We start from the raw sequence: 18,893 nt of genomic DNA, 5'->3' as shown, positions 1-18,893 counted from the left end.
CTCAACCACCAGCCATTTGTCAAAATTCCCATTTAAATGTTATAGCTTCAAAGGGTGGGAGAAGGGTTAGAAAAAAAATAAAATAAATGTTATGGTTTCAGCAGCTGCTGATCCAGGTAAGCTGATCTTGGCTATGATTCGCTGTATTCATACTGCCTATCCAGATTCCAGAGTGGCGGTTTGTCCTGTGGCCTCCATTCTCTGCTGGGTCTAAAAGTCATTGAACTTTCATTTTGTTTAGGCTTTTTCTTGCTTTTTGGATGTGAGTGATGACTGCCAAGCTCTTTACATGTTGGAGCTGAAGTGTCTGTTTTCAAATTTCAACTGTAAAATTCTACCATGTCCACTGACTCTTCCTTTTTTTTTTTTTTTTTAGCTACTCCAGGGAAAGAAATGCCACAGCAGGAATTCCAGGTTGTGAAGGGAACATGTGTGGGCCACACCAAGAGCATGGAGCAGCTCTATTCTAAGTTCTCAAAAGTGGGAAACACTTTTCCTTTGGCTGCTTCCAAGGGAAGCTCAGTGAAGATCTGTGTTCTCTGTTTGACTTCCGTAGTCATTAAGTCACTCATTATTTTCCCTTCTCTGACTGATCCTTTTCTGTGCTGCTTTATCCAACTCACAGTTTCTGCAGCATAGTGTCTACAAGAGTCTGAGAACCAAGAAATGCATCGAATCCCAGCTGCTCCAATTTAGCCACTGGTGGAGTCTGGCAAGATAGAGACATAGACAGATGCAGTTGGAGTCCACCAGGAATGCCTTGATATTTTCCTAAGGGTTATAAAATTTTTATTTTCCTATTTACCTTTTTAATCCATCTAGTATATTGAATATGAACTGAGGAAGGACTCTGATTTCTTTTTTCCCTCTAAAACAGTATACTTTAAAGATGGTTTCCCAGTCTTTCAGATATACTTAATAGTTCTGATCAGAACTGTAAAACATCAGAGCTGTAAAACATCTTGATATCTATTTTTCTCAGTTATTGGCACCACCTTGACAAACTTCTGTCACTCCATTAATCCAATGGGCAATTATTTAGCAGGATATAAAGTATACATACTATAATTATCATGATATTCAAATGTTATTACTAGAAAATACAGAATAGAAATATGGTCACATGCCACACAACGACATTTTGACAAACAATAGACTGCATATATGATGGTGGTTTCATAAGATTATAACAGAAGTGAAAAATTCCTATTATCTAGTGATGTCAGAGCCATCACAATGTCATAGTGCAATGTATTACCTTTTCTATGTTTAGATAAACAAGTACTTACCATTGTGTCATAATTGCCTACAGTATTTGGTACAGTAACATGCTGTACAGGTTTGTAGCATAGGAGCATGCCATATAGCTTAGGTGTGTGTAGTAGACTAAACCATCTAGGTTTGTGGAAGTACACTCTATGATGTTTGTGCAATGATGAAATTACCTAATGATGCATTTCTTAGGACGTATCACCATTGTTAAGTGACAACACGACTGTATACAGAAATGCTAATACTTAAATATACTACCAGGTCCTTGATTCTCAGGAGCTTTCCAGCTATTGGAGGAATAAATTACAATGTATAGCTAACATTTCATAAGTAAAGAATTTACATCTTCAAAAATGTTATATCTTGGATAAATAGGTGACAGCAAAGAAAGGATAAATTTAAAAAATGATAGAAAAATTTAAAGTGAAAAAAAGAAAAAAAATGTTGCAGGCATTGAGTTATAGTCACTGAAATAACTAGCTGATATCTCCATAAGGCTAACTCAAGAGCAGGCTAATTTGGTTAGCGTATTCTTTTTTGAAAGATATTGTGGAAGGAAGCTTCAAGTTTACCTTAGAACCTCCTCCACTTTTGCCTTACTTCTCCTAATCCATTGACCTACTTTAAGACTGATTTTTTTTACCATCAAACTCTAACTGAATTTCATTTACTATGCTACTCTCAGGGAGAGTTCCAAGGTTTGTAGGGACTGAAACAAAAAAAAAAATTAGGCGAACTTCTTTAAGAAGAAAAATAAATAATCGCAAATACAAAGTTAGGTCAGGGTCTTAGAAAATGTGCATACAAGGGAAGGGCTGGGAGCTTCAAGTTCATTATCTTCAGGGAAAATCCCTTTCTTGTCATAGTTCCCCAATGAATTATTCTTTTCACTTGATTTACAGGTTATATAATTTTTTAACAATTGCAACAAAATCTATGAAAGAAGAAACTTTATAATCAATATATTATTATTATTATTTTTTTTTGAGACAGAGTCTCACTGTGTTGCCCAGGCTAGAGTGCTGTGGTGTCATCCTCGCTCACGGCAACCTCAAACTCCTGGGCTCAAGCGATCCTCCTGCCTCAGCCTCCCGAGTAGCTGGGACTACAGGCATGCGCCACCATGCCCGGCTAATTTTTTCTATATATTTTTAGTTGTCTAATTAATTTCTTTCTATTTTTAGTAGAGATGGGGTCTCGCTCTTGCTCAGGCTGGTTTCGAACTCCTGAGCTCAAACAATCCGCCCGCCTCAGCCTCCCAGAGTGCTAGGATTATAGGCGTGAGCCACCGCGCCCGGCCCAATATATTATTTTAAACAACAGTCTTGGAAATAAAATTCCAGAAAACAAAAAAATTTAGAAATCCCCATCACATTTGCTACAGCAGTACCTAGACAAACAGTTTAGTACAGTGGCATGAAGAGTATGAACTCTGGAGTCAAAGTGCCAGGATCAAATCCCAGCTTTACCCCTCAATAGCTGAGTGACCTCATACAATTAACATGACCACTCTGATGCTTAGTGTCCTCACCTGCAAAACGAGAATAATACCTACCTAATAGCGTTGTTGTAAGAATCTGATTAGAATTAGAAGGACAGCAAGATTATTTAGTATATGCAAAATACTTAGAATCTGGCACATGGTAAGTGCTATATAAGCATCAGCAGCTATTATTATTATTTATTAACATACCATTTATAATTAAATTCAATTTGGGTAATTTCCATTTCTGAACTCTGTGATGCTCACAGAGTTCTTTAAATATAGCTTAATTTATTATAAGAATTTTTTTATATTGAAAAACCCTAAATTCCATCAACAAGAAATAGACTGAATGAATTAATGGGTATACCAGTATCATGAAACCATTAAGCAACCAATAAAAAGAATGAGGTAGATCTATATTTGCTGACATGGAAAGATATTAACCATGATACAATATTAGTATATAATATGCTATAATATTAGTGTATAATATATATGATTCTATTTACTATTCTTAGGTATGTATTTTGTTTTCTGTTTGCATATGTACATATGCTTCTATTCACATAGAAAATACGTGGAAGAATGCATTCCATCATGTAATCAGGTTACTTCAGGGGGTGGGATTGGGAAACTTAATGTATTTATGTACTGTTACAATTTTATATTTTATAGAATGTGTATGCATTACTTTATAACTTAATTTTAAAAGTCTGTGAGTCAGAAAAGTAAGCTCAACCCACCTTGGTGTTTCCACAAACTTCTCGATCAACATAGCATCATCATTAAAAGACTTCTTAGCTTCTCTCCGCGCAGATTCTAACTCTTCTTGAAATTCTTTTTCTGATCTAACAATCCTCATACCCTAAGAGAGAAAAGATGGTTAGGACTACAACGTGAGTGAAACAAAGAAGACTAGCTTGAAAGGCAAACACAAGCACACACAATCTTACTTTTCCTCCTCCACCACGGACGGCTTTAATCATGACAGGGTAACTGATTCTCCCAGCATGTTTTTTCAGGCATTGGTCTGATTGGTCCTCGCCGTGATAACCTTCTATAATAGGTACTCCAGCAGCAGCCATTATGGATTTGGATGTGCTTTAGAGGAAAAAAAAAAAAAACCCAAAAAACAAGACACCCCAATTCTATGAATAATATCATTCAAGAGAAACACAAATACTTTCCAATCTATCAATTATGATGGAATTCTCTTAAAAAAATCCCACAGGTAAAAAGAAAAGATTATAGTCTGAGACGACAAATATTAACACTAACATTAAAATGTCTATTAGTTTTCCTCATTTCATGTAGTAGTTCATCCCACCTTATTTTTATCCAAAAAAAGCAAAGTAATATACTGATTATAAACATTGACTATTTTATGTAACTCAATGGCATTTCCCTTTGTTGCAGATAAATAACTTATTCCTGTGGCAACAAAAGAGTATAATTAAAATACCTATTACAGGTAAAATAAACAATTTCAATTGATCTTCATATGGTTATATTTAAAAAGACATAAACTCATACCTTTTTATACCCATGTCTCTAATTGCAGATGAAGGAGGACCTATAAAAATAATCCCTTCTTGCTTACAAAGTTCACAAAATTCCATGTTTTCTGAAAGAAAACCATATCCTGGATGGATAGCCTAAGAGTGAGAAATAAAATAACAAACTTACTAGTTAGTGCTTAACTAGCAAAGCTTCCATGCAGGCGAAGTTGTCTTCCTCCGAGGAGGCCTCTCCCTACACTGGTAATAGGTACACTCTGGTCTCTATCAAAATCTGTTTCCAAAGAAATATCTGAAACATTCATACTAAAACTCTGAAGCTTTACCTAAACCAGAAGAATCTATATTTGTTTTTATTCTGGTAATATATATAACATAAAATTTACCATTTTAACCAACTCTAAATATACAATTCCATGGCATTAAGTACATTCACAATATTGTGCAACCATCACCACTATCCATCTCCAGAATGTTCTCATCATCCCAAACATAATTCCTCATTTCCTCCTTCTCTCAGGTCCCTGGTAACCTCTATTTTGCATTCTGTTTCTATGAATTTGCCTAGTCTACGTATCTTATGTAAGCGGAATTACACAACATTTGTCTCTTTGAGTCTGGCTTATTTCATCTGCATAATGTTTTCAAGGTTCATTCATGTAGCATGTAACAGAATTTCATTCCTTTTTAAAGTGGAATAATATTCCACTGTATGTATATTCCACATTTTGTTTATCCATTCATCTATTGATGGATATGTAGGTTACTTCAACCTTTTAGCTATTATGAATAATGCTGCTATGAACATTGGTGTATAAGTAACTGTTTGAGTTCCTGCTCTAAATTCTTTTAGGTATATACCTAGAAATGGAATTGCTGGATCATATGGTACAGAAGAATATATATCTTAATTTAAAATATTATTGCTATTAGGGTAGATTGTCAAGGAGTAAAGGGCTTCCGCATAGTAAAGGGGATCTGTTTACTGTCTCCATGCAAAACTGGCCTAGAAATGAAACCATGATATCCAAAAGCTGAAAAGATCACACTAGCACAATAATTCCTTATTTATCTTCAGGCCACTATCTGCCAATGTCATCTTTTCAGAAAAAAGCTAAGAAGCAAACAGTCATATATTAAAGTCTACAGTAGCCTCCCTTATCCATGGGGGATACGCCCAGTGGATGCCTGAAACTATGGATACTACTGAACTCGACTGCCATCGATCAGAACATGTTTCTGTTCGTGTCTTCCACCCATAAAGCCTTTTCCATCTTAACTAAGCACTTATCATGCACTGTAGCTGCAATTTTTGCAGTTTGAGGTCCGACAGCACAGTAGCACAAATTTCTTTTTCCTTCTTCACCCTCCTCATGGATAGAAGATTCATTCTTACCATAGATCTTAGCAACCTCAGCGTAAGTGTTTTTTTTCTTTCCTTTCTCTCTTCACCTTTTCACTTAAAGGCAGCATTTTAAAGCTTCACTTTGGCGCATCTCGTGTGCCAGCATTACTACTCTTGTGCTTTGGGGCCATATCAAGTAAAGTAAGGGTGACTAGAACACAAGCACTGTGATACTGTGACAATCAATCTGGTAAATGAGACAGAGACCAAGTGACTGAGGGGTGGGTGGCAGGGTCAGCATGGAAAAGCTGGACACAGGGATGATTTGTATCCCAGGAGGGATGAAGCAAATGGTATGAGATCTTATCACGCTACTCAGGATGACATGCAATTTAAAACTTATTGTTTATTTCTGGAATTGTCCATTTAACATTTTGAACCATAGCAACTGAAACTGCTGAAAGCAAAACCATGGATAAGAGGGACTACTATATATACTTTAGTGAAAAGGGAACCCCTAAGACTTTAGCCTGGTCACTTTTTTTTTTGAAACAGGGTCTCACTTTGTTGTCCAGGCTAGAGTGCAGTGGTGTCACCACAGCTCACTACAACCTCAAACTCCTGGCAATCCTCCTGCCTCAGGCTCTCCAGTAGCTTGGACTACAGGCGCACACCACCACGCCCAACTGATTTCTATATTCTTTGTAGAAACAAGGTCTCACTATGTTGCTCAGGCTGGTCTTGATCTCCTGGCCTGAAGTGATCCTCCCGCCTTGGCCTCCCAAGATGCTAGGATTACAGGCATGAACCACCGTGCTCGGCCTTAGCCTGGTCACTTCTAATTTCCTGAGAATTTTAACAAATTTACTTATCTGGTTTTCTAACCCATAGGAAAGGAAAATCAGTAACTACAAGACAGCAAGATCTCTAAGAGTAAACACACTGACAGCAAAAAGGGAGGAAAGAGAAGGAAAAAAAAGGCAAAGAAGGCTTATAATTTAGAGCACCACCTATTTCTCCCAAAGGATCTGGTGGGAGCATCTAATTCTGAAGGTACTAAAGAGTTGAACTCTCTCTTAATTTTAATTTATAATTTAGACATTCCCTCTACCTATTTCGCCAAAAATCTAAGTACACAGGATTCAGTAAAAAGGCAGAGTGGCTGAGGAATGAGAAGGGACATGCCTAGTTTACAATGACAATCCAATAATGAAATGTGAAAATCTTAAGAATGGCTAAAAATGGAAAATAATTTCTATAAATAAGTAATTTTGCATAAATTGTACAAAACTTATTTCTTTTGCATTGCAAATCTCTTCACAACTCTCACCTGCGCAGCAGAGATCTTAGCCACTTGAATGATTTTCTCCATAGAAAGGTAGCTCTGCTGGGAGGGACTAGGGCCGATGGAATATGCTTCATCTGCCTGTTTAGAAAACATTATATGCTTAAAAGACTACATGGCTACTACATACTCACACACCACAGAGAACTGTTTTAGGGTCATTTTATTATTATAAATAAAAATACCATCCCCCAAAGAACAGTACAAGAATTGAGAAACTAAAGTACCAGCTCATATCTATGTTATGAGAAAATTTTATTTTCATTCATAGACCACACACTGGAGTGAAATTAAAGTGTCTTTGGATAGAAAGCCTCATGCATTAGTCATGGTATTTATTATTATTAACAACAACAATAACCTTAAATGTACTTAATGTCAAAAATTTACAGTTTGACAATAGAAACAAAATATACCACAGATGTATATAGCAAGAAAAAAACTACAGTTTACTGAAGTTTATATAAAGTATGATGATAATGCTCCTTCCTTCCATGTATCTGTGAATTATTTTATACTATCCTTTAAAGCTTTCACATAATTACAGCATCCCCTGATGTAGACCAGATAGAACGCATCATTCCCTCATTCATTCATTCAAAGACTCACTGAATGCCTAGAACACGCCACACTTTGAGGTGAGAGCTGCCTGTACCATAGCAAACAAATGTCCCTGTATGGAGGGAGAGACATTAAACATATTCACACCCTTAATGACAACTGTGATAAAGGCTACGAAGGAAAACCCAAGGGCACAGAGGATGTAAGAGGAAGACCTGATCTGGTCTGAGGGTGGTATGGAAAAGCCTAGGAGGGAAGGTCAGGGAAGGCTCCTCAAGGATGATGAGGACTTTGCCTGGCAAATGGATGGAGACTGTGGAGTTGGAAACAGGAATGGAGATGGGGCAGAGAAAACACAAAGGTGGGGAGAAACCTGGCCCACCTGAGGGACTGAAGGAGGCCCATGTGCTGGACTACAGTGAGTGAGGGGTCACGGGGCCAGAGATGACAGTGGACAGAAAGTTGGGCACAGATTTCATAGAGCTTTGTGAGACGTTAAAAAGCTTTGGATTTTTTCCTAAGGGAGCACATAAAGAGGGGTTTTTATAAATTTTTTTTTTTAACTTCTAATTCCACAAAACACAAGTCCATTCTCATTCTAAAGAATGTGAATAACAACACAAACGCAAAGTAGCCCTTTGGCACCCCTCCCCCGAGTCGCAATCGCCCTCTAGATATAACTTCCACTATGATCAATGTGGGACATATTTTTCCGTATCCATATTCCTATTTATTCATATATATTTATATAAACACATATAGTTTTGGTTTTTACACAAACAGAATCACACTATATAGTTATCCTTTGCAACTGCTTTTTTCATTAACAGTATGTCTTGGAAGCTTTTTCCTTGCTAAAACTCATACGTCTATTTCATTTTGTATAACAGTTGCATAATGTTTCGCAGTACAGAGGTACCATAGTTCATTCAATCATGCACCTTTTAAGGTGCACTTCATTGAATGTGGGCAAGGCTGACACAGACATTCTTGTATATACCTCTCTTTGCACATATATGTGAGCAGGTCTCTAGGACAGAATGTTTACACGGTTGAGTTGAAGGGTATGTACATTTTAATAGCTCCTGGTTAATCAGCTTTTGAAATGGTTTTATCAATATACATTTCCATCGACATACCAATTTCTAACCACTTTCATCAACACTGAATATTATCTATCTTTTAAATTATTGCTAATCTGGTAGATTATATAAAGGTTTAAAACATTTAAAGCAAAGGAGTAGCATGATCAAATTTTTATTTTAAACTCTCAATTTGGCTGAAATGCAGAAAATAGACTGTGGGAGGCAGTCAAGAATGGAAGTAGGGAGACTACTTAGGAGGCTACAGCATTTGACCAAGCAAGAGATGACAGTGGCTTTGACTTAAGGTAAAGGTGGGAGAGGGTGGAAAGAAGTAGAAAGAAATGTTTGGAAAGTAGAATTAACAGCACTTGGTTATTTTCTAGATGGAGAGGGAAGAGGTGAAGGATTCAGAGTGGGGAGGAAGAGGGAAAGATGTTCAAAGACTCCTACATCTTTGGCATTATTTTTATGAGCGATGGTGTTGGCGTCTACTGGGGTTAGGGAAACCTACAAGAAAAGCAGGTTTGGTACAGATGAAAGTCCTGAATTCAATTTCAGATATATTACTGTGGTAACTGTGACATATGAAAGTGTTGATGTCAAGTGGGCAGTTGAATATACATGCAACACGCTCAAAACAAAGTCTGGGCTAGAAATAGAAATTTGGGAGCTTTTTTGCAAAGCCATAGGAGTAGGTGAAATTATCTAGAATGAGAGTATACAGTGAGAAAAGAAGGAGGTGAAGGACCGAATCCTGAGGAACTTCAACATTAAGGGTCTGGCAGATGGGGAGTGTCCAGAAGAAGGACATTGAGAGAGGAGAGAAAGGCAAGAGGTCTGGAAAGCCACAGAATTTATTTTTAAAAGGAGGCAGTAAGTTTACTAGGGTGTAAAATGTGCTGAGAAGTCAAGTCAGCTCAGGCCTAGAAAGACTCTATCAGATTTAGGGACATGGACTTTATTAGTGACGTTAGCAGCAGGAACAATGTCAACGGAAGAGTGAGGACATAAGGTCAACAGGAGTGGGTTGAGAAAAGGATTGGCGGTAGGGAAGAGGAAAGAGGGCAAATGATTCTTAAATTGGCAATAAATGGGAAAAGAAAGAATGGTAAGTGGGGAGGGGGGACGTGGGGCTATAATAGTTATGAAGATGGAGAGACTCCACCATATTTAAATGCTTTTAGGAAGGATCCAGTAGAGAGTAAACATAGTAAAAATGGAAGATGCCTTTTTTTGAGATAATAATTTATCATTTTTATTTTTTATTAATATTTTAATTGACAAATCATAATTGTATACATTTATGGGGTATAATGTGATGTTTTGATATCTGTATACAATGTGGAATGATTAAATCAAGCTAATTAACATACTCACCACCTTGCTAACCTATCATTTTTTATGGTGAGACATTTGAATTTTATTGTCTTAGCTATTTGGGGATACTTCTTAAAAAAGCAAGAAGAGAAAGAATCCAGAGCACTAGCCTTGGATGAGAAGAGAATTGATGCGGGTGTAGGCAGGTCAGCAGATTCTGTGGCAGGAAGTTTACTTCTATTTTCTCTGTGAAATCAAGCTCATCTGCTGAGAATAGGTGGTTAGAGGGAGAATTAGAGGTTGGAACAAAGCAAAACAAGTTTGAAATAGTCACTGCACAGAATGAGAAAGAGAGCGGCTAGAGAACCACATGGGCCTGCTGTGCAGAGATGAAAGGTCAGGTGAAGCTGGTCACCAGGAATTCACCCTGCTGCAGGCATAGTGAAGGCCAAAAGCTGAATTTACCCATGGCTGGGGTTGTCTGGTGGATAACAGCTAGCAATAACTGATAATGTTTACAACCTCAGGGGAGTTGGGACTTTTTAGTTACAATTTTACAGATAAACCAAGGCTCAGAAACATAAAGTGACTTATCTAAGATCATTTGGCCAGTAAATGGTAATTGATAAGAATAGAGCCTCTCCTGGTACATCAGGGATCTGGACACCAGCTACTCAAAGTGTGGTCTGTGGATCAGCTACAGTCTACAAACTGTTTTAACCAATCCTCGATGAGACAAGGATCTTGACTATAAAGCAATTATACCACTAAGCACATTGTTTAGTTCAACTGCTATTATGTTTGGAAAATTTCCCCAAGAAGAATTACTGGTAAACAGTTTGAACTTACTATTTAAATCCTGTTAACACTAGCAAATATCAACTATCATCATAAAGAACTAAAATACTGACATATGTGGAGGTTAAAGCAACTCCACCTAAGATGCTGATCTGCCATGCTGACTTCTGATTAACCCCTGTTCTGGGAATGCCTTTAAGATTTCCACTTTACCATAAATTCTGCCCTTAGATCAGAACAACCCTGCCTGAAAATCCTGTCCTTAAGCAGATTCACATAGCATTCTTGCCCCTCCCCAAGGAACTGACTTCAATTGTCCTACACATTCCTTCCCTATGGTACATAAGCCCTGCGTCTGGCGGGTAACGGCATGGGTGTCCACCATCTCATCTTCTCATTGCCCGAGACATGGCTTGTGTTCCTAAGTCCCTATTAAATGTTTCTTTCTGAGAAGTGGGATATGTCGGCCTCTTTCCTTGGCCTCTCAGTTTCCTTGGACTTTGGGGGTAGGTGTGCATAGACCTGCCCACAGTAAACAGTAACAGTAAACAGATAAACATGATCACTTACAAGACTTGGCTTCCAGTCTTTAACAACATACCATATCTACATGCATGGAATTCCTGTCGGCCTCACTATAAACCGCCACAGACTGTATACCCATTTTTTTGGCTGTTCGCATCACCCTGCAGGCAATTTCTCCTCTGTTTGCAATGAGGACCTTGGTAATGTTTCTTCCTGTTTAAAACACCATGGAAATCATATACAAACATTACTAGGAAGCAAAGAATGAGAATGTGAATATGATATTAACCAGCTGACAAGAATTTGTTTTGGTAAAATCAGCATAACAGAGCCTAAATAGACCACTTTAGCTAACTCTTTTTTTTTTGAGACAGAGTCTCACTCTGTCATCCAGGGAGGGTGCAGTGGCATCATCGTAGCTCACTGCAACCTCAATCTCCTGGGGCTCAAGCGATCTTCCCATCTTGGCCTCCCAGAGTGCTAGGATTATAGGCGTGAGCCACTGCACCTGGCCCACTTTGGCTAATACTAAACTGTGCATTTCTCTTCATTGAAATTTTAGATACCCTTAATATAAACTCTTAAATTACTCAGCTTTAGCAACTTAAAATAAATTAAAAGATTCTTTCTTATGCCGAGGATCAAATTATAATAGCTTAAAAAAATCATCACAGTTAATAATAACTAATCTTTAATAAGTACTTTCTATAACCCAAGGTCCTGTGCTAAAGATTCAAACTGGACTTAAATTCTCACAATAATCCTAATGAAATAGATATTATCATTATCTCAGTTTTAAAGATGAAGACACAAAGGCTGAAAGAAATATTTTCCCGAAGTTATACAGACAAAAAAAGTGATGGATCCAGGATTTGAACCCAGGTCTACCTCACTCCAGAATTTGAGCTCTTGGTCACTCTGCTCCACTTCCCCTATCCCCATGTACACAGAGAAGTGTGGTTCTCTCACAATGTAAATGACCATTGCACCAGTCTACTGGCATCAGTGCCATAATAACATGCCATTGCATTAATACATATAAAAATGCACTTCTATCATCACACACAAAATAAATGTTCTTTGATAGTTTATAATGAAGTTATTTCTTCTCAAAAAATAAGGTTTCATATAATTTAAAACAGTGTTTTTCAATCCTCATTGGGCTCTACAGAGCCCAAGAATTGTCACAGGTCACGGGGGCTGCTGGGATGAAGTATGTATGCGTGTGGGTGGGGGAAGGAAAGCAGGGTAGCTAGAGGGCTACACTCAGTGGACCGGAAGGTATACTTTTATTGTACTTTTATATGTTTAATAGCTAGGAATTCCACGTAAAATTCTATGTGAAAAAAAATTTCTCCTACTTAAAAGAACTTTTAAAAGCATTGATTTAGATCATCATAGTTACGTTTTTCCAATCCAATACACTAAGAGGGTCAAACGGTAATAGCAACAGGAATATAGAATGTTCTCCATTATTACTCTCTATATTTTAGACTCAATAGCAAGAGAAATTTTATAAAAAAGAGGTGAAAACCATCACTTAATACTAAGAAAATTATCACAAAAATCCAAAATTTGTGAGAACTAATTCTATTATGCACAGATTAAGATGTTAAATATTTCCCTACCTTAGTTCACAATCTCAAGCAAAAACCAAATAGTACAACAAAGTCTGCCAGTACCTGTGGTTGTTGCATACTTCATGGTTCTTTGCATCCAAGCCCATCTCCTATAACATAAATCCAAATGGAATAATAACTGAACAGAATATTTAAGACTAGTCGCTGTTCTTTCAAAAGAATTTAAATTTCTTGAAACTTTAAGAAGCCTAATAACAAAAAGTAGGCCTACTAAGAAAGTGACTTAGGAAGACCTTCTGGAAGAAAACTAATCTACAAATCAGGAGCAAGGGTTCTGGCTGTTTTCCCCTTGCACTACCTGTCCTTGAAGGAGTCACCTAACCCGTTTGTTCCAGAGGCTGGCATGTGACCACAGAGTCAGAGACGATTAAAAAACCAAAGTACTTCAAGATAATCTAGTTCAGCATTTTTCAAACTTTTTTGACTACAACTTACAATAAAAACTACCCAGTATACACAGAATTAAAACAGAAGTTTCATGAAAGATGACTCACACTGTATTTTGATACTTTCTGTTCTATTTTATTAAATAAAATATGCTGGTCAATCTACAGTTTGAAAAATACTAATTGAATTTAATCCTCTGATAAGACAGGTTTGAAAATTAAGACCAGAGAAGTAAAGGGAAGGTGGCCAAACAAGGGCAACAGAAAGAATGGTGGTCATGGGGCCAGAAGAACTGATCTCTCATCCAAGTCCCTCCAACGACCAGCTTGTCCTGGGTCAAGTCATTTTACATGAGTGTTTCTCAACCTTTTTCTCATTATTACCCTCCTAATGAGAAAACTTACATAAATAAAATTTTATTCCTTGTAGGAAGGGATAGGTAGGGCTGAATGTTGGAAGGCCACAAACCATGACAACATCTAAGATTTTCTGGCTCTCCCACGAACCAATTTTCACCCCTGTAGAGGCAACATTATCCCAGTTGAGGATATAAACGTCATATGTTGGCTTTAGTGTTCTCACACTAGAGAGGAGACTAAAAGAGGTGATCTTGAAGATACCCCTCAGTTTTAAAAGTATATAATCCTATTTCAAGTCCTTATATTAATATTAAAAGAAAATGGAGAAAGAAAGAGGCAAAATGACTTGTTTGAAGTGTCTTAACTAGATAGAAATCCATGAAGATCCTCTATCCCAACAATGTTCTGATGAGTATTGGGCTATTCCATTTTTTCACAATTATCTAAGCTACAACTTAGAACAACGGCTTAAACAACACGATTAGGAAGTTGCTTCCCCATTAGCAGTCTATTCTCATGTCTATAATTCTACCACTAGAGATTCTTTTCTCTGAGTTACTAGAGAATCATGGCATAAAAACAAATATGAAATCTTCTGTACTGATGAGATTTTTAATTCTATAAGCCATTAATAATTCTAACACTTTTCAGGGTGACACATACTTGAGCATAGTTCTATTGACAATAGCTAAGCTTTGAGAGAGAAGAGAAAAAGTGGGTTTGTGGTAGTATCCTGAAGAGCCCTGGGAACCTAAGAAAAGAAAAATCCAGAGAAAGAAAAGAACACTATCTGGGTGTAGTGGCTCACGCCTGTAATCCTAGCATTTTGAGAGGCTGAGGTGGGAGGATTGCTTGAGGCCAGGAGTTCAAGACCAGCCCTGGCAACAGCAAGACCCAATCGCTACAGAAATAGAAATATTAGCTAGGTGTAGTGGTGTGTACCTGTAGTCCCCGCTACTGGTGAAGCTGAGGCAAGAGGATCACTTGTACCCAGGAGTTGGAGGTTGCAATGAGCTATGATGATGACACTGCACTCTAGCTCAGGCAAGAGAATGAGATTCCATCTCAGAAGAAGAAGAAAAAAAACAAGAACACTAACATTACCTTTCACCAACTTCCTTATTTTTCTCTGGGGCTAATCCTACAATTAAGTAACTGAAAATCCAAGGCATCTATAGTAACTTGTGGAAAATAAAAGCAAATGAAAAAGTTGATCTAAATGGTGGAGTCTTCAAAGGCTGCATTTATGGATTGATTCATATGTACCAGATTCAGTTTAAACCTCTTTCCATGTGTTAATTCATTTAATTTGCACAACCTAATGTACTAGTATTATCTCCTCTAGACACCAGCATCATCACCTCCTTCTAGGTGAGGAAACTGAAGCAGAGATATTAAGTAACTTACCCAAAGTCACACACCTAGTGAGTAGCTAAGCTGAGACCCCAGCCTTCTGATTGCAGAATCCGTGCCCTTGAGCTCCAAGCTATACTATCTTTCCAGAATGATGGACGATGATGATAATGATGAAGCAAAGGGAGATAAAAAAGCAAACTATCTACAAGCCTGAAAGTGTTTTCACTGCCAAAGTTATTGTCACAGAAGCTTAGAGCTCAAAATTTGAAACTAATCTGGAGTCAGCTTAGCTAGAGTCAGTCACCTCATAACTCTGTTCAAACTTAGGTACAAGGCAAGAGCTCTTGACAAAACAACTTCCCAGCCCTCTGGAAGATACATTTGCTCTTGATAGTTGACATTGTAACAACGGGAAAGAACTCCAGGAGTCTCTCTGGACATCTGATGGGCGATAGCTGAACTGAAAGGGACTTTGAAGGCATCCTGGCCCCATTTCTTATTAGTCGTATAAAGCTGGCTAAGTCGTTGATCTCTTTGGGTTTCATCAGAACCGAGTTATAACAATGCTCCCCACACAAGGAATGCTGTGAATGCTGCGAAAGCACAACGTAAACAGTTAAGAGCTATACAAATGTCTACAGGAGCTTGGAAGATGGCAGGCCCAGCTCCACCTCTCTGCAGTCCTCATAAATGGGAAAACGGAAGCCAATGGCGGGCAGTAGGGTGGATGTGGGGAAGAGGGAAGAAAGGCAAGGGCTAGGTGTGAGGATGTCTCCCTCCCGATGCCGGGACTGACAGCAGAATCCCGCTAAAGAAGCTAGAGTTTTCCTTCCGTCCTCCCCGCACCCTGACTCTCCGTCCCTCCGCTCCTCCCACCGCTCACATGGGGCCATTCGTCCCCCCACCCCAGCCCTTCCACCCACCTGGGCGGCAGCAGCAGGCAGGGGAGACGCTGCCACCGGTTCGCCTCCGCCGCCACCAGCAGCATCGACACTGCAGAGGCCGCCGCCATAGCCCCGGGACCCCGCCGCTCCGGCTCCCCTGCACAGCAGCGGCTGCGTCTCGCACCCTTCGCTCAGCTGCGTGAGCCTAATGTCCCCCGCCGGCCACCATCCAAGTCAGAGCCTTGCGAAGGGCCTATCCCGTGTGCGGGGGCGTCTCCGCTAAAACCAATCAAAGCACAGAGCCCGGCTCAGTGGCGACGATTGGCCAGTCGGGCCGCGAGCCCGGGGGGTGTGGTCACCTCTTCCTCGGCCCCTTGGCGTGGTCTGTCCTGAGTCTCCCGGCGCCGCTCCGCTGCTGCTTCTCGCAGTCTGCGGTGTTCCTTCGCCCTCGTTCGCGTCGAGGAGAAGAACCCTCCTCTTGCCCTTTCTCCTGAAAGCTGCGAGGAAGTAGGGGAGGCGGGCCGTGGGGAAAAAGTCAAACGCGGGTGGAGAGCAAGACACAAAATTCTTCAGTGTGCTCAAGGATGACTAAATAAATAAATAAGCTAAGATAAAAATCTTAAAGCCATCTGAACCCATAAAAGGTGTTCTGATTGACTATTGGGAAAAAGAGAAACTCAAGACAAACTGCAGAATATCTAGAAAATAAAAATACTAAAACCACCATATATAGATGCTTCATGAGGAAAGCAGAAGGAAGAAATTCGTGAAGATAAAGGAAGAAATTAATGAAGGAAACTAATATCAGACGACTAATAAATTCAGGGGTTCAAAAAAACTAATAAAATAGTTATCTAATCAAAAATAAAGGGAGAAAAATGCACACTTGACACGATAAAAAACATTATAAGTGGGGGGAAAACACAGATATAGAAAACAAATTGTAGATTCGTAAGAGACTAATTTTGCTCAACTTTAAGCAAGGAAGCAAAAATCTGGATGAGCTGGGAGGCTGAGACTGGATTGGGATCGCTTCAGCTCAGGATCGCTTGAGCCAGCTACCATCTGGCTACTGCATTCCAGCCTGGGCGACAGAGTGAGTTCCAGTCTCAAAACAAACAAACAAACCAAAAAAAAAAAAAAAAAAAAACCCAATTCTTACAAATAGAGATGGGGAAGACTATGAAGAGAGGGTTCTCATGCTTGTATGCCCGATAACAAAAAATACTTCTGTGAGGGCACCTGTCCAGCAACTGCCTGCCCAACCCTGGACTGACCTCAACTTTGTTATTAATCTTTGTAGCCAAGGATAACTATTTCAAAATAATTATGCCATCCTCCTCATTTTTTCCTTTAAAAACCTTTGTCTTCCTTTACCGCTCTGAATATGCATATAGTTTACTATGGCATGCTTATTCCCATTGCAATGCTCTATTCCCAAATAAATATCCTTTTCTTTAAGAGAGCCTCTCTCTGTTATTTAGGTTGACACTATCCAAAAATACACAGGTTTTAAATGTTTTGTTTTGACATAACTTCACACTTACAGAAAAGCTGCAAGAATAGTGCTCTGCGTCTTGATTTCCCAAATGTTTGTATTAATATTTTATCATATTTGCTTTATCTCTCTCTCCCTTCCCTTCTCTCTCTCTATATAGATATAGATATAGGTGTGTACACGCATATCCAGTCACACATACATACACTCACATTTTTTTCTGCCCCATTTGAAAGCAAGTTGCAGACATGATGCCCTTTTTTACCCCTAACTACTTCAATGTGTATTTCCTAAAACAAGGATATTCTCTTACCTGAAAAATAATTATCAAGATTTGGAAATTAACATTAATAAATACTATTATTTTTTTACTATTATTTATTCTACAGATCTGATTTGAATTTCAACAGTTGTTCCAATAATTCCTTTTATAGCAGAAGAAAACCCTGTATCATGCATTACATTGCCTTTCATGTCCTTTAATCTGGAATGATTCCTCAGTTGTTCTTAGATTCTCATGATGCTGACATTTTTTAAGAATACAGGCCAGTTGTTTGGTAAAATATCCCTCAATTTGGGTTTGATCTCTGTTGTGCAAGTAAAGCTGCATGAACTTATTTGTATTGCTTTAATGTTATCTTGCTGACAAGGACTAGAACCTCAAGTTTGCTTATCGCTAAAGCTAGCATTTTCAGGGAAATTAGGGTAGCTAAAGTTTTGGTTACATGGCTATGGGTGGTTGGCCTAGGGGTATGTAAAAACCGTGGCCTCCAATTTTATTTTTAAGAGGTTCGTGTGGTATTTCCTCATGATTAGATTTAAGTTATGCCTTTTGGGCAGGAATAACACAGAAGTGATGTTGTACTCTTCTTGGTGCATCGTATCAGGAAGTACACAATGTCAGTTTGTTTCATGATTGGTGATGTTAACTTCATCACTTGATTAAGGTGGTGTCTGCCAGATTTCTTAACTATAAATAAGTATTTTTAACATTCTAGATGATTTTTATCTCTGAGAAGTAGAATTATGCTTGCTTTTCCACCACTCCTTCTCACTATTACTTCCTAACAATGTTCTGTACTTTGAGAAGTTCTGTAAGAAACAGACATGACTTTAACAATAAATATGTTTAAATCCGATTGAAAAAATATGGGAGTAAGAAGAAGAAGTGGAGGTACAGAGATGGAAGCTGGTGTGCTGTCCTTTCTGTAACTGTACCCACTGATCCTATTTAGAGCAGGCATGATTATTTCCAATTTCTTAGACAAGGGCGATTATATTGACCCATTGTCCTCTCAGTTGCTCCAATAGAAGTGAAGAGCAGTCCCAATAGCCTCTTGGGTGCTCATTAGGTATATCTGTGTTAAAACTAGGGCACAAAGGGATGACCCAGTATAGTTTTGAAGGACTTTAACATGCTTTTTAAGGGTGACAAAGATGATTTCGTATGTATTATATCATCAGGACTACTGTTTGCCTGTGCATCTTTGGGCAAATTAGATGAAAGTTCCTTTTCCT

General features: G+C 38.6%; 1 protein-coding gene across 1 annotated transcript in view; it reads right to left on the bottom strand.

The window, feature by feature from the left end:
* MCCC1 (methylcrotonoyl-CoA carboxylase 1 (alpha)) overlaps positions 1–16,136 on the bottom strand; it is a 53,865-nt gene extending 37,729 nt beyond the window's left edge. The window contains exons 1-7 of the mRNA XM_012641739.1: positions 15,917–16,136; positions 12,934–12,980; positions 11,328–11,464; positions 6,951–7,046; positions 4,292–4,413; positions 3,712–3,859; positions 3,502–3,623 (exon numbers count right to left, since the gene is read on the bottom strand). Of these exons, the coding sequence (XP_012497193.1) occupies positions 3,502–3,623; positions 3,712–3,859; positions 4,292–4,413; positions 6,951–7,046; positions 11,328–11,464; positions 12,934–12,980; positions 15,917–16,005 (761 nt within the window). The 5' untranslated portion in view covers positions 16,006–16,136. The remainder of the gene's footprint in view (positions 1–3,501; positions 3,624–3,711; positions 3,860–4,291; positions 4,414–6,950; positions 7,047–11,327; positions 11,465–12,933; positions 12,981–15,916) is intronic.
* Positions 16,137–18,893: the final 2,757 nt, after the last annotated feature.

The sequence above is a fragment of the Propithecus coquereli genome, unplaced genomic scaffold (genome assembly GCF_000956105.1).
Source record: "Propithecus coquereli isolate 6110/MARCELLA unplaced genomic scaffold, Pcoq_1.0 Scaffold10, whole genome shotgun sequence".
Taxonomy (NCBI): Eukaryota; Metazoa; Chordata; class Mammalia; order Primates; family Indriidae; genus Propithecus; species Propithecus coquereli.
This window is presented reverse-complemented; position numbering and strand designations above follow the sequence as displayed.